General features: G+C 36.8%; 2 protein-coding genes across 4 annotated transcripts; one reads left to right on the top strand and one right to left on the bottom strand.

Annotated features, from left to right (window-relative positions):
• Window positions 1–191: 191 nt before the first annotated feature.
• On the bottom strand, window positions 192–7350 carry LOC112576810 (glycosylphosphatidylinositol anchor attachment 1 protein-like). Of its 3 annotated transcripts, none has more exons than XM_025259561.1 (13): window positions 7129–7176; window positions 6467–6648; window positions 5840–5927; window positions 5495–5600; window positions 4477–4636; window positions 4204–4305; window positions 3614–3810; window positions 3138–3337; window positions 2644–2797; window positions 2072–2368; window positions 1490–1683; window positions 1121–1294; window positions 192–1006 (listed from the first exon to the last, which is right to left on the bottom strand). In XM_025259561.1, the coding sequence occupies exons 2-13, from the start codon at window positions 6636–6638 to the stop codon at window positions 736–738; spliced, it is 2115 nt and encodes a 704-aa protein (XP_025115346.1). In that variant the 5' UTR covers window positions 6639–6648; window positions 7129–7176; the 3' UTR covers window positions 192–735. The 3 variants fall into 3 exon arrangements, with proteins under 3 accessions (XP_025115346.1, XP_025115345.1, XP_025115347.1); XM_025259560.1 differs by having other exon boundaries at window positions 6929–7157; XM_025259562.1 differs by lacking the exon at window positions 7129–7176 and adding an exon at window positions 7213–7350 and having other exon boundaries at window positions 193–1006.
• Window positions 7213–16089, top strand: LOC112576809 (bifunctional polynucleotide phosphatase/kinase-like). Its single transcript, XM_025259559.1, has 15 exons — window positions 7213–7486; window positions 8313–9184; window positions 9736–9815; window positions 10356–10434; window positions 10681–10839; window positions 11048–11096; window positions 11460–11527; window positions 12138–12230; window positions 12633–12698; window positions 13249–13276; window positions 13980–14041; window positions 14448–14557; window positions 14714–14801; window positions 14992–15053; window positions 15162–16089. The coding sequence occupies exons 1-15, from the start codon at window positions 7216–7218 to the stop codon at window positions 15283–15285; spliced, it is 2211 nt and encodes a 736-aa protein (XP_025115344.1). The 5' UTR covers window positions 7213–7215; the 3' UTR covers window positions 15286–16089.
• Window positions 16090–16095: the final 6 nt, after the last annotated feature.

Below are 16095 nucleotides of genomic sequence, written 5' to 3'. Positions count from 1 at the left end.
AATAATTGATAATGTTTCTATAAACTGAAAAAAATCAATCCATTTTTAAAAATTTATTTTTACAAGGACATAATAGTCAATTTTAAACAAACTGTTTACAGAAAAAATAGTCTACAAAATAACAGGATAATTCAACATGTGCATGCATACAGCATACAAAAATATTCAACATGTGATTACATACAAATTCAGTGTGTTTATATGCCATCTTTAATCTGAATTACATCATCCTCAATCTGAATTAACATATTTAAATTACATAAGTATTTGAATATGAACAAGGCATTCTCTTATCAGGGCAGAAATGTTCATGGACCACTGCATCTACATGCCTACAACAGCTGAAAATCACACTACTGAATATTTTTTTCTCGTTTTTGTTCATGTACTCTATTGCTAAAGGGAAAATGAGGTGTGTGAGAGGACAGAAGCATAAGGTACATTCAGGAGATGTGAGGAAAAACAGATTGCATTACTCCAAACTGCATTTCTTTTAGACACACTATTTTCAAACGTAAGATGACATTTTGATTTTTTTGGGGGTTATTTTGATTGGTGAGCTTTTTTTTCCTTTAATCATTAAGAGTTGCTTCTGAAAAAGCAGGAATGTTGGAATATGTCTATAAGCGTAATGCCTGTGCTGGAAAACTGAACTGTTCACCTGCACTGTTCAGGTTATGCCATTAAAGCATCAAGAAATTTCATAGTCCAATATTGTTGAGCTCATTAACATTATCAAGGTGAATTGAAGGGAACTGCCCAGAAGACAAGCCAGGTAGGAAGGATGGCAAAGCAGATAATTGTGTATGTCCAGGAGCTGAAGAGGTATTGGTCTACCAGCAGCAGAAATATCATCTCCTTCATGTGTTCATAGCCCCCAGCAACAAGGTCCACAAGTTTCCCACTGAAGTTCTTCTCCAAGGAAGCATTCACAAGAGAGGCAATGATCAAGAGACCCAAAGGGGAGATGACAAGTAAGGCAAAAAGCTGGAGAACACGAAGCACTCTGTAAGAATAAAAAAAAAAAGCTGCCATTTAATTCACTCTAACATTTTCTACTTCCAGGAAGAATATGAACACTTGCAAAAGAAAAGCTTCATGTCAAGCTTATATTACTGACCTTTGGTTGGTCCCCTTAATAAAACCTGTGACTGGTATGGATGAGGCAGCAAGGAAAAATGCAAGAGAGATGTTCATGACAGAGAGGGCCATTAGCACAAGTCCCTGCATGAACAAACCCACGCATTGCAGAAGACGCCAGTCTACTGTCAACTGGTCCTCGGGTGCTGCCTTCCTGGAGAAAGAGGAAAACATGGGAGTACATGTCTCAACGAAATGTGAATGTGAGAGTGTGTGCCAAGAAAATAAGCATTACGGAGTATATATTGCTAACATGACTAAAACCTGTATCATGGGAACATAGTAAAACAAACATGCACATTTTTAGCATCAGCAGTTAACTCAAAAACCTAACCATCTGAAATATTACCTGCTCATAAGATAAGGGTAGGACAAAGCAGCAGAGAAGACTGCCAAAATGCCGAACAATATGGTGTCATCTGGCTTCATTTTCATTGATGGAGTGAAGCGTGTCAGTATGTAGGGGGCAGTGTAAGCCATCAGCCCCAGAAGGAAAGATACCAGTATCATAGGTGTTACTGTCAATAAGCCTGTCATCTGTAACTGCAACACAACAGAGCAGGTGTATGGGGAAAAGCACGTGTTCTTTCAATTAAGCAAAGGAATGAAGGTGATGCAAGTTCCTTGAAAACATTCTGCTGTAAGAATAAAAAGATGCAAGTCCCTGAGAAAGCTATGACCTAATGGCTGATACAAACCCTCTGGCCACATCTGATTAAAGTTTATATTTTTATGGTAACCTTGAGTACATCATTCAGTTTCACATTTAAAAATGGATAATTTCCAACACAATTTTGGATGCTACTCTTTTTTTGTTTTAACTTCTGACAAAAGACTTCCAACCAGCGAGATCAATACACTTTATATTCATTACCCTTTCAACAAAAAAAAAGTCTACCGAAATCATCTTCAATCAAGACACTTTTCTTACCTCAAACTCGTCATCAGAGTCTTCATTTAGGCTTACATCTTGAGTTCCATCTGTCTCCTCACCAGGGCTTTGGTGCTGCCCCTCAGTGGTTTCTCCTGATATCTTCTCACACTTCTTTCCCTCATCTTCACCTGGCTTCTCGTTGTCTTTAGTTGCTTCTCCACTTTTCTCAGCCTCAACATTATGATCTTTTGCTTTCTCTTCTTTATCAGTTTTGGCTTCTAGACTCTCTTTATTTCCCGAGTCCTCTTCATTATCTGTGCTGGAGGGATGTGTCTCTATCCACAAAGCTAGTGCTTGTGGTCATTAAGAAACATTTTTTCACATAAAACATTCCAACTATGTTTTTTTTCAAAAGTGCTTTATTATAAATAGGATTAAGATCTCTTTTATTGAAATAATCAGCTATTTTGTAACACAATAAATTAATTGTTTAAAATGTCTTTTTCAAGTAATTCAACCATTAACAACTCTTTCATAAAAAGGTCTTCAGTAAATGATTTCTGAACATTTGACAAGAAGAAACTGCTATTCATGCAAAAAAGCTTTGAATGCAATAAAGAAAAGGATATTTTAATAGCTGCAGCAGCAACCATTAACCCAAAGGGAGGCATGTACAGGCCGATGGAGACATATCGATCCGTGGCTGGCAGCAGATAGAAAAAGAAAGATTGGTGAAAGCGCTCCAACAAGTTGTTCAGACTGCGGAATATGCCTTCTGTCACCCTGCAAGAAAAATTATAATGTCGTGAGCTCCCACAGATAAAAAAATTAATTTAAAAAAGACAACAGGTGAAAAAGCAAACATTTTCAGAACAGGAAAGGTTTGTGTGTGGGTGCACTGGATAAATGTTTCATAGTGGATGCTAGTATCAACACTGCAAGTTTCAGAGTTGCCCTTCATAATAAACTGTAATCAAACAAGAATAGTTCATAACCAAATAATCATCATAGAGATTGAGGCTTTATAAAATCTGAAGACCGCTATTGCTATCATGTACTTAATTGATGTTGGGTTTTTTTCCAGTGAACACGTCCCTTGCAGAGTCTGTTCATTGGTGCTAACCTGGCTATTTTTTCTAGTGGGTGATTTTTGAATCCCTTCTTGAAACGCACTCCCTCTAATGTGAGTGCCTCTATATGGTAACGATGAAAGAGACCATGGCCACCAGATGGTGCCCCAGAAGCTTGTGACCACATCATATGCAGCATTGTGACCAGTGAATGCTGAAAGCTGTCCCATGAATCAGCTTCATAGTGATCACTCTGAAAGCAGGATGGACAGGAAAGAATAAGAAAAAAAAATTAGGAACTGATAGCTTTATTTTTAGCATGAGAAAAACATAACTATTGCTGGTTTATTTTTCACTTAATTTATTTTTCAATCTTGGTCATACTGAAGTTTAAATGTTTAAGTTGATGACTGATTTTATTTTAAGCTTCATTCCACACATAGCAATCTGTGATTTCCACCCTTCCCCCTACAATTATGTTATATATATCAAATTTATATGTGGCAAAACAGTGATAAAGAATACATACCCGATGGTGGAAAGTCACTAGAACCTGTTCTCGACGACACAGGCGAACAGCCAAATTGAAAAGGTCAAGGTTGGGCAGTTGTCCATTGAGCCCTTCAATCTTTATATTCACATACTGAATCTTATCTCTTGGGATCTCCAAGTTGATGGCTGCCTGAATAGCACCACTTCGCCCAGGAAGTTCATCAGGAATGACATCTAAAATTAACCAATGCAAGTGACTCTCAGAGCTGTGCAGGAAATACAAGAAGGCTTTAAGTGATATATATGTTATAAGATTTCTGTTTGTTGGCGATTTTAATTTAACAGTTCCCAGTCTTTGCCATTATATTGATTTTAGCTTTGTTCTGCTTAACAGGATGAAACACTTTCTTTGTTCTTCTTTAAGAATGACATTCTGTCCAAGATAGGGAGGGTTTGTTATAAAGGTTTGATCTGATTTATTTTCAAGGTAAAAGGGATCCAAACCCTCACAAGAAAGGAAAAAAGAAAAAAAAAACCCCTAGCAAATCTACTATATAGCAGGCTATCAATATCTGCTTCAATGAACATGACATATGACAAGGCAGGAAACAATGAAAAGCAAGTTACACTGTGATCTGGTCTCATGATAAGCATCTAGCCAGGCGTGGACTCCAACCTCATCAAACTCACTAAGGAGAAAGATGACATCCTTTGCCCAGTAAGGATTTTCTGAAATTACAAGCATACATAGGTATGTACACAAACACAACCACCCCAGGTAAACAATCTTAATTAATTGCCAGAACAGTTTCTTTTTAGTATATTAAAAAGCACACTGAAAAAAATATGATGATGGATAAATATCAGCTGTTCCTTTTTCATATCATCAACTTCACTTACTGCGAAACTGTTCCGCAAGGCCAAGCATTACAGCAATGCCACCATCCGTCTGTGTCTTTGTGGTACTAGCTGCACGCAGGGGTGTTGCCATCACAAGAGCTTCTGTGCTTGCTGCACGACGGGCACGGAGAATTGCAAAAATGTTCTCTCCAACCAGGTCCTACACATGATGCACAAACTGTAGATCCTTTACAGAACTATTGCTGAGAAAGATGGACTGCATGCTTTACAGGATGAGGGAAAAGTACAGACATAAACACTAAATAATTGCTTGTTAGATTAAAAGCCACATTTTCTTTATAAGTTTAACCAGACAGACCAGGAATGGTGTGATGAAATGCATCAAATGCATCTGCTACATGTCTGCTTACAATGCCAGATTTAACCATGGTAGAGTGCAAAATGCCTGACTCACACACAGTTGTATAGAAATGATGCATTATCATAAATGTAGAAAATGTTATAGATTTCTAATAATAATAATAATGTGCGCTTGTAATTCACAGCAACACAACTAAGATAGATTGTACTCTCTGCACAGAGTAATGATAACTGACAAATAACAGATAGTGGAGTGTGAGGTCCGTATAGGCTCACTGAGCAACATAAAGATTGGGTACAAGAGTAGAACATAAAGCAATGTATGAAGGGGTATAGGTACTTTAAACAGTGTAAGATGGAGTCGTTAGATGATGGTAGATTACAGACAATATTACCAGGGAGTTAAAAACAGTAATTCAGGGATAGTACTTTGTGAACAGATGTTTTCAGAGAATGTTTGAATTTATGCTGATGACATGACCCAAAGACTGTCTCTTATGAAAAGGGGAGAAAAGAAAGACCAGGATAGTTTTCTACTTATGACCAACATTAAAAAGTATAAAATCAGTGTAAATGGTTAAACAACAATTCCACAACCTGAGACTGCTGATCAGGAACTCAATCATTCCTGTAGTCTATTTTAGTTAGAGTCTTGCACAAATCCACAAAAAGATCCTGAACATGAATGATACCTTACCTGACTAATTGCCATTTTGAAGGGATACTTGATGGTGAAATTATGTCTGTAAGTTTCAAGTCCAAGATTCTGAAACTGTCTGAAGATCCAGTCTTTTGGAACTCTTCTAAAAAACAATAAGAACTGATGTTTCAAGACCATACAAATGCTGGCATCTTTATGCTATCTGAATGTGACTTACATTTGACTTCTCACAGAGATTTAATAAGTGGTACCTCTCTTTCTTATACTACCTCAGTCCATATGGATTAATAGTTATATATTATTCCCAACCTGTTTTTTTCTTTTTTAATCGGCTATTTATAAAAAATTATAAAATGCCTAAAGTTTTCTTAAAATCCTTACTTTTTGTCTTTCTGCATCTCTGCTTTTAGAGCCTCTGCATACTGATGAAGAGAGAAAAATTCTGATGGAAGGTTAGAGTCCACCAGTCCTGCAATAGTAAAATAACCAACAAACTGAATTTCAAGAGCAAATTTCTGCACAAAACGCAATTGCTGTTTAGTTATGTCTTATAATAACGAGCAGGAAATAAAATACAAGGCACAACAAAAAATCTATAGAGAGGTGATGATGGTGAATTTGTGTGCTGTTGGTACATGTGGTTATCTTCTTTCTTTTGCAATCATGTTGGCATCCACTGAAAAACAGTCTTGACCAAGTACAAAACCTGCTAACAGATATATGACCTCCTATACATCTATGTTTGGATTTGGTCCACATCTTCCTCCAGTATACCAATGCCCTTCTTGTTTTGTACATGCACATTTCTTTTTATACATAATATTAATAGTTTATATGATGTCTCCTGAAAGCCACCTTTCTTCCTTCAGGTACTTAGTAGATAAGGATATGTGCAACTGATAAATACACCCAAGTTATAGGTTGGTTAATCTTTTAATGTGTTTGCAAACTAAATTTTATATAGTCACATTTAATTTCAATGTAATTTCAGTAATGAATAATATTCACCTGGAAGAAGAGCATTTTCTGAAAAGTAGGTGCTGGCATTTAGAGGTTCATAGGCCAAAGCAAGGAACCACACCAACCCCACAACATACAGCAGCACGGACAGTTTCTGATGATGCCGACTTAAAACGCTCACCAGTCTCTGTCGTTGCTTTGTGTCCGTCAGTAGCCCCATGGTTTTCACCCTGCACCCACATATATAGTTATACCCTCATAGAAGACATTGGGCCTACTGAAATTTTGTGCTGACAACAATCACTCCTCTACCAGAGAAATCTCGGTATAAAACAACAAGGAAAAACAGTAAAGTTGACTGAGAATGTAAGGTCTGCAAAAGGATTTTTTTTTTTAATCAGGCAATTTTTAGATATAACCCTCAGTGTATTGTACGTTTGAATAGTTTTTATGTTTAGAATAAGAAAAAAACTTCAGTTATCAATTTGACCATTCAAAAAACATCTTTACGTTTCGTTCTCCTCGATCTCAGCTATCCACTCTCCTTAGTTACTGGTGTATTTTTTCGCCAGTCCATATAAACAACTGTTCATTTGTCCACATAGATATCATATTCCTGCTAAAGTAATATTAACATATGGGTTTTGACATGCATATTAAATTTTATTCGATTGCCGACACTGAATACACAGAGTTATATGCCTGAATACCTTTCTAAACCGGTGAAAATAAACTCGAGCTAACGTGTTATCCAAAAGGAGAAATTCTAAGAATGATGTCTCTTAGAATATTACCATATGAGGGCTTTCCGCTGCTTCTGCACTGAGGCCGCAGGCAATGTGTCGTACCAATCTCTAACATCTGTGTTAGATCACTTTAAACATCTTTACTATCATAGTCCGTTAGTTTACGTACTTTTCCTGCGCCTGAAAATTGCCATGGAAGGCTGCTTCCTTGAATGTCTACAACGTTCGCATGATCCTATACCTCTTCCTGACGGCATCCCAGTCAAGCTTGGCCGATCGCCTCTCACCAAGATTACAGACCCGCGATGTTCGCGATCGCAAGGTGGAGTAGCAATTAATTAGTTATATCATACAGTATTTCAGTGGCGTTCAGTATAATTTTTAGAATTGTTCTTTGTTTATTGCAATGTGTTAACCGAACATGCGATTGGTTCATTCATGATGATAGTTCAAAATCAAATCAAATCAAAACAGACTTTATTGTCTGCCCAGGAGGACAGAAATTTGTCTTTGCTCACATACCCATACAGACATTTAACAAACAGTTAGGAGTAAAAGTGAGGAGTAAAATAGTGTTGATTGCACCAGTCCATCAAGGCAGTGTATGTTTATCCTAACAACAAACCTTGTCAAACAGTTCATTCAGGTGAGCCGACAGATATACTGGCTCAGAGGCTAAGATCTGCACGAAGACCAAATTACAATTTACAGATACCTGACAATGACATGTCCATCTAGACTTTTGACAATGAAGACTGTAAAAGAGATTGTATTTATTTACATTTTAGAATGAGATGGAAATTTGAATAATTTAACTCTCTGAGCACTGCATAAGAGTATAAGTACTACAAAGACCGGCTAATAACTGAAGAATGTGAAGAGGACAGTGGGTGAAGTTTGTTTTTTTATTATTTGTGGTGTCAGGTAAACATTAGACCAAGAAACCTATAATTTTTGTGAAGGAAAAAGTTTTAACTTTGCAATAAAAGCAATGAAAATTGCCATTCCCATGCTTCCCCAGCAAAGCTACAATCGTCGCCCATCATGCCCAAAGGGTTAAAAAAAAAACCCAAGTTATTTAGTGTTTTATTATGTAAAAATGTATGGCCTTTTTCTAAAAGCCTTTTTTGCACAAATATGTATTTCAGTGGAAGTGACAGCAAATTGGGAAACACAAAACATACTGGTGAAGCAGCTTGGCACTAATATTACATCTGTGGATGGAAAGGACTTGCATCAGGGCGAGACAGTTCATATGTCCCCGACGTCAACACTTTTTGTTCTCAAAGGTATATATCCTCATAGGATACACTTCAGAAAGTCTTCTCCAGTAGCAGCAGACGACACAACAGACAAAGATAAATCTGCCGACAGTAAAACTGTACCAAATTTAAGTGAGAAACTGAAAAGAGCTCACCCAGAAAATAATCACAAAACAGGGGAGCATACTCCAGCCAAGAAACAAAAGCTTTTGGATCACAAGCTTGATAATGAGGTTAAAAAAGAGAAAGAGACTGAAAAAGTGTCTCTAGGGAAAACAGAGTCACTGACAAGAATTAATGGTGCAGAAACCTCTTATAGCAAAAAAGTCAGTGAACATTTCACTTCTTTGAAAACTAAGTCTCCTGGACCAGATGAAGATGGTGCTCAGCATAAAGCCAACAGTAAAAGTAAAAGAGAGTCCACAGACAATAATGGGCTGCCTGGGAAAACTAAGTCTGTGAAAAGGCTTCAGGCAGACAGCACAGATGAAGATTCACAGATTGAGGATGTGTCTCGAAAACTCAAAGAATTAAAGGAATCTGCAAAAGCCAAAAAGTTAGAAAAAGCCAGAGATGAAGAGAAGCAATCATCCTTAAATAAATCATCTAGTTCTTTAAGTAAGAAGAAAAGTTCATCAGAGATGTCATCGAAAAACAAGCCCAAAAGGGAAGGTAAACCTGCTAAGGAGTCAGAGTGGGTGTGTCATGAAAATAAATTATACATATTCACTTCCAAGGGAGTTAAAGCCAGTGACAAGGTAAACTTCATGTAATAAATTTTTTATGTAACCTAATTTTTTGCTTTTTAAGTCTGGCTGAACAATTAAGTAACAACTTGCCATAGATTAGTTTGAAACATCTGAGCAAAGTATGTGTGGGAAAGTTCGTAATGTTGCAGTCAGCAAAGAAAGATCAGGAAAGTTGTGTTTTCCATTCTTCTGAACTTTTATATTTGTAAATCTTCTCGATAGACTTACTAAAGGCAGGTAATGATATGTGATATAATCAAGACTAACAGTTAAGGCTGTCTAGTTAAACCATATAAGGAAGCATTTATATCCTGCTTGGCTATCCAGTTACACCCTTCTTTGTTGTGATGTATGGTTACACTCTGTTTATGCCTGTAATTACCTGTATTCCATTTCCATTATAATAATATCTTCTCATTATTACAGCGCTGCCTATACTTCTCTACCATAACACTGTCATACAAGCCTACATTACTCTAGAAAATAGCACTGCAGTTGGTTGTTCTTCAAAATATAATTTGCACGTAGAAGATTGTTTTAAAAAAAATGGTCCTGTGCAGATTGCAGGCTTTGATATTGATGGCACCATAATCACCACCCAGTCTGGTCGTGTCTTCGCTAAAGATATGACAGATTGGAAGTAAGTAAAGTTTTAAAGCCCCTATTAATATAGTATGCACATACATTCAAGAGCGGTGAAAAAAGTATCACCTTAGTTTTATTCCTTACAGATTAAGCACTGAAACATATGATACGACAGATGGTGCCTGTGATATGCCCTTAACAGTGGTTGGTGATATTTAGAAGGTGTTAAAGAAGTTGAGATAGAGATTTTGAATATGACATTGTATTGTTTGCTGCTAACAGTGCAAGTGAGAAGTAATGAGGGTGATAGAAGAAAAATAATTGTGTATGTGTTGTTTATTCTGGTATGAAAGGACTTCATGCAAAAGAATTTTAAAAAAACAAAAAACAAAAAACAAAAATACTAAACTAAAGGGAGAGATGTGAAGGAAATGTATTGAGCAAAGAAAATGCAACAAGGGGAGAGGGTGTGTGTATGCATGCGTACTTGTGATCACAGTATGTTTTGCCTACATGTTGTATGTATGTGTGATTGTGTAAAAGTATGGTTACACACATCGAGGAAAGTAAGAATGTCACTTTTGTCTTTATCTAGAGTGCTGATGCCTGAAGTATTTGGTAAACTGAAACACCTTTATGCTGCAGGATATAAGATAGCTTTCTTCACAAATCAGGTGAAAAGGAGATCTTTTAAATTGGTACTCACGGCTAAGATCTAAGCAGTCAAGCAGATATGCGCCCAAAATTAAGACTTTTAATTTTATTTAATCACAATATACTTTCCTTTTTTGTTCATTAAAGGATCATTTTCTGTGTACATTATTGCTAAGTACATATAGTCAAGAAATCATGTTAATGTAGACTAAAGTAAACGCTTGGAGTGAGAAAATGTTGATCAATTTTTTTTTTTTAATTGACAGCTAGGTGTTGGGAGAGGTAAGCTGCTCATTGAAGACCTCCAAAACAAGTTTGAGAAGGTGGTAGACAAGCTGCAAGTCCCTATTCAGATCTTTGTGTCCACTTCTGGAGGCTTCTATCGCAAGCCTGCTCCAGGAATGTGGCAGATGCTGAAAAAACAGGTAAGGCATTTTGAAAAATGTTAAGGAGAGGGGATAGCATTTCTTGTGTGTGCTGACTACCCACTCTAAATCAGGTGGCCAGTACACAGTTATGTGTATTAATGTAAATATTTAAAAGATGGCAGTAGTGATTGTAGTAGATAGGGAGGGGTGATGGTGGCAGTCCAGAGAGGTAATGTAACAAGTCACAGGATCTCATTTGTTGCAGAGGAATGATGGCATTCCAATCAGCCTTGCAGAGAGTTTCTTTGTGGGAGGTGAGATCTCAGTGTGTATGCATGCATGTGATGCAGATTTTTCTGTGTTTAATCATAAATCCTGATATTGAAAGGAATCTCTCACAGTTATTATCATGTTTAATTCAATTTGGTTTGAGATGTAAAACTATCCCAGGGGTCAATTGGCAGCAGCTCTATAAATTATGTCACTTTTTTTTTTCAGTTTCTCAAAACTTTGATGCTTATTTTAAAATATTTTGTAAACAGACATGGAGGCTTTAAACAGTTAATATAAGAAGGGTATTGTAGAGAAATTTCAGTGCTTACAAAAAGCGAAGTGTAAAATATAAAACAAGCTGCTTAAGATTTTTGTCAGTTTAGAAAGTATTTTTCTTATTCCAGATGCTGCTGGGCGACCTGAGAATTGGGCACCCAAAAAGAAAAAGGATTTTTCATGCAGTGATAGATTAGTAATATAAAATTTTGCCAATTTGTTTTTGCTCCTTATTCTTATTTTCTGAGCCTTGAGAATTAGAAGTGGTTGTTTTTTGGGGAATCAGATGATTCCTGGAAGTCTTGAAAAAGTCTGAGCTAAAAAGAGAGCTTAAACTTATCAGCTACACAGATTGGTCACTTTCTTTAACATTGTAACATTGATACTGGATGATCACTTTCTTTAACACAAGTGTCAGTACTGGAAGTGTTCAAAGCTTGTTTGCATCCATAGTGTAAATTTACATACTGCTCAATGAATTGCAAATATGACAGATGTGGCATCCAAGTCAAAACATTTTGTTTCCTAGATAGTCCACCAGCTCTGAAAAGTTGTCATTACTTTTCTAGGTCATTGCCATTATTATCACCACCACCATTTCTACTGTTTGTAGCACTTACTTTTGCTTCTTTATTGGCACACAGCTTTTCATATCATACACACACACTCACAGAATCTCATAAATTTATTGTTTCACCCACCCCCACTCCCACCTCTCCCTAACACACACCTTTGGTTGTTTGATTCTGCTACTTATGTTGTAAGTGAGAAGCAGTTTGGATGTGTACTTTTTGTGTTGTGAACAGTTTGCCATCAATGCAGGCCTGAAATTTCACACCCCAGAGGAATTCTTCTTGGGGCAGAAACCGGCTCCATTTAATCTGCCTGAGTTTGACCCTGTGAGCTGCCTTATTTATATTGTACAGCTGTTCACATGACTTTATACTTACAGGCTTTGTTGTTGGGTTTTCATATATTTAACTACATTTTGTAGCAATCACCTCTTCAGACCAACACCATCATGGCCATAGAGCCAAGGACATACACACATATACAGTGGTAGACACACTTTCCTTTTGCTTTATCACTCTACCTGAGGACATGCTTACATTTTGTGTGTGTGTGAGAGAGAGAATGAGAGGGTGACTGAGTAGACGCTCTAGGAAACTCATGCACATCTAATAATTCTTGAATCTGAACAAGCACAATTGTTTATTAATGGTAAACTATACATTTCATCAAACAAGCACAATGGCTTAAATGTTAACAAGAAATTTCCAATTCTATTTTATGTCTTGCAGAGAAGTCTCAATAAAGATGCACCTTTAGTTCCCTTAGGGGAGGAGCTGATAAGTCCTGAACAAGAAGTGAGTAGCGCTTACCACTGCCTGTAGAATATAAATCATTGAGATTATGCTTATCAATAAGTAAAAACATGCATTCTAGCATGTCATGAGCTATCATGTGGCAGACAGGCATGGCTAAAGCTATGGCAAAGACTTTTTGAGACATCACACATTGCAAAGGTTTTGTTCACTGGGCATTTTGGCTGATCTTTTTGAAAGAAAATAAAGGTTTTGTCGTTGTCAGCATTAACTCATGCAGCTGTGATGGTTGATACAGAATCTAATAGCTTTGACCAATACTATTATTCTCCATATTTAGAATTTCCATTTGTATTCTTTCAGTTTTCTTGAATTTGCTTATGATAAATAATGACTTGTTTCTTTTATCTTGATACGTCATCATAGGAGGAAGGTGTGCTATGTTACGTTTTGAAGAGAATGAAGAGCTAAAATAAAGAGCTCCCAACAGCTAAAGTTAACATTTTATTTAGTTTGCTTATGCATAAGAATGGCATAGAGACCATGCATGAAACATGCAATTTTTCCTCTCACCTAATTTTTATTTGTTCAGGTGGTGGTGTTTGTGGGATTTCAAGCATGTAAGTTCTTATATTAATTATTTAATTGCAAAGGTAAACAACTAGAACTAAATGTTATAATCTATGTCTAGTAGCTATTTTAAGACTTAAAATAAAAGGAGGAACTAAATTTTAGGATAGGTTATTGATTTCACCATTTTATATCTGCAGCAGAATAGACTGTATCTAACTTGCATATTTTGGAAAAGAACAGTAGGAAGATAGGCAAAGGACATCGGAACCACATGGACCCAACTGATGGGGGGTGCCCAAAACCGGGTCTGCTAGCATGCTCCTCTAGGAGTAACAAGGACTAAACTAACTTGCATATTGACCTGGTGAGGCCATGTGGTGGCCAGGTCACAACCTGTTTTATTTATATTCTGTTTTGCTTAAATCTAGAACTTAAGAGGGAAAGGTGCATGTATACATGTGATCATCATCATCACTACCACTACCTTTACTGGAGATTGCCAGCTCACTGGTACCTGTCGTTGGGAATGATAGACACTGCATTTGTAATTGCACACCAACAGGGGCAGTCTGGTGCACCTGTTAGCAGATCTCAATGTGCTCATGTTTCTTTAATTCCCTCTCATGCTCCAATAAATGCATTTAAATTTTGTTTTAAGTGGTGGTGGTTCACTTTTATTGCAACATTTTCTGCATAAGTACCTGTTGGGTCATTTCTGTGTTTTAATGCTGGTAACTTTAATGTTTTCAGCTGGTAAATCCTTCTTTGCTCGTCACTACCTGATACCTAAGGGCTACGTGTATGTCAATCAGGTAAAATACTTTTATGGATGCTCTGTAAACGTTAATGATAACACAAATAACATACTGAGGAAGCAGTTTGCCACAGACATCTCTAGCAACTTGGGGTCTTAGAAATAAAGTGAAACATCAGAATGCGAAATTTTGTTGCTGAATGAATACTGTGTTTGTCAGTCTATAAACTGGTTGAACTTGGTTCTTTATAAATGCTCTTTAGTTTTCATTGCATTTTAACCAACATATGCTGATGTTTATGATCATAGCACTAGTGAAAGGGGGACACTAGATGTGTGACATGACACTAAAGCAAAACATTATAGACAGCACATATCTTATTGTGTTCTACTTGAATATCATGACTCTTTATAGACAACACTGAAATGGTTTGCTTCCATCAGATACTTTCTTCCTGTTGCAGGACACACTAAAGAGCTGGCAAAGGTGTGTCAGTGAGTGCAACAAGGCTTTGGCAAATGGCAGCAGAGTTGTTATAGACAACACCAATGTTGACCCCGAGTCTCGAGCAAGGTGAACATTTTTGAATTATCATTAGGATTTTTATGTTTTTTAAACATAAACCAACAGGATGTAAGAGTGTGTGCAGTAGTGTTTGGAGTTTTTTGATATTTCAGATGTTTATGCCATTTGATAGGCAATGGATTTAGCAATTACTTATATTTTCAGATATATAGACTGTGCCAAGAAAGCAGGGAAGCCTTGCCGTTGTTTCTTTTTTGATCTTTCCATCGCCCACTGTCGACATAATGAAAGGGTAATGAAATATATATGGATTCATGTTTTGATAGGATAGGTCTGTCAGTGTATGCTTGTTAGTGGAAACGGTGATGATCTAATAATGTGTTTCTGGGAAAATCAGGTAGCATTGAAAGTGTTCGTGTCACCTGATAGTTTCTAAAAAAAAAGAGAACATACTTTCACAATTTGTTTCTGTTTTTGTGCAGTTTCGAGAGATAATAGACTCTTCGCATAAGCCAATCAACGAACAGATCTTCCATTCCACCAAGTGAGGAAATAAGTGATTTATGATTTTCATTTTCTTGTCAGCTGATGTTTTCACTCATCTTAGTACTAGTACAATTTCTCATAGCAACTGTCATCTTTTCTGTTTCAGGAACAAGTTTAAAGAACCAGAATTGAGAGAGGGCTTCAGTAAGATCCTCAGAATTAACTTTGTACCAAAGTTTGAGAACAAGCTACATGAGAAGATTTATCGACAGTTCCTTCTGGAAAAGTGATCTCTTCTGTCTGGAAACATCTAGAATAGTTGCTACTTAACGAGTACAGCAAGCACCATCTGGGCTAAATTTTTTGTCTACATAAGTGACAGGTTTGGTGCTGGGCTGAGTTAAATGGCCTTCCCTATCCCTACTTGTGGTCCACCTCACAAATTTATGTTCCTTTTTTTTTTTTGTATAAAGGTGACAGGTGAACACTCAAACTAACCAAGGTTTCTTGATAAAACCTGGTTAGAAAGTAAGCATTTCTTTAGCACATTTAGAAATTGGGATGTTGATGATAAACTCAGTTTTCTTTCTGATTTACATTTTTTGTCTCATTCAAAAAGACTTGAAAATAGGCACATTGTGGTATATGAGGTGTGGTTACATAACTCATGTCTGCACACAGTACTGATGTAATGCGTTTAAAAGGCCTGCAATTCAAAGGTTGTGTTATGGAACGTATGTTTTATCTCTCTTGCCAATGAAAGTGTAAAAGACACGAAGGAATGTTAAACGCGTTTTCAATCTCACCAGTTCTTATTTGTACTTATGGCTGAGCAACTATACAAGTTGCTAGATAAGGTCCGTCCAGGAGGAATACCATCCTGGGGCACAAGTATGTTCTTAAGTAGCATTTTAATTAGGTAGGAAATGGAAGAAGGTGCTTAAATACTGCCGGCAGGATGAAATGCTCTGGCCTTCATGAAATGAATACCATCTCTTTGTATTGTTACACATAGGTTGGTGAGTGGAAATAGGTTATTTCATGACATGCTATTCCTTAGATGAATGCTAATAAACTTTGTTTGCAAACTGGAAGGTAAA

This window comes from Pomacea canaliculata, linkage group LG12 (assembly GCF_003073045.1).
Source record: "Pomacea canaliculata isolate SZHN2017 linkage group LG12, ASM307304v1, whole genome shotgun sequence".
NCBI classification, from domain to species: domain Eukaryota; kingdom Metazoa; phylum Mollusca; class Gastropoda; order Architaenioglossa; family Ampullariidae; genus Pomacea; species Pomacea canaliculata.
Note: the sequence above shows the minus strand (reverse complement) of the source record. Positions and strands in the feature narration are given on the sequence as shown.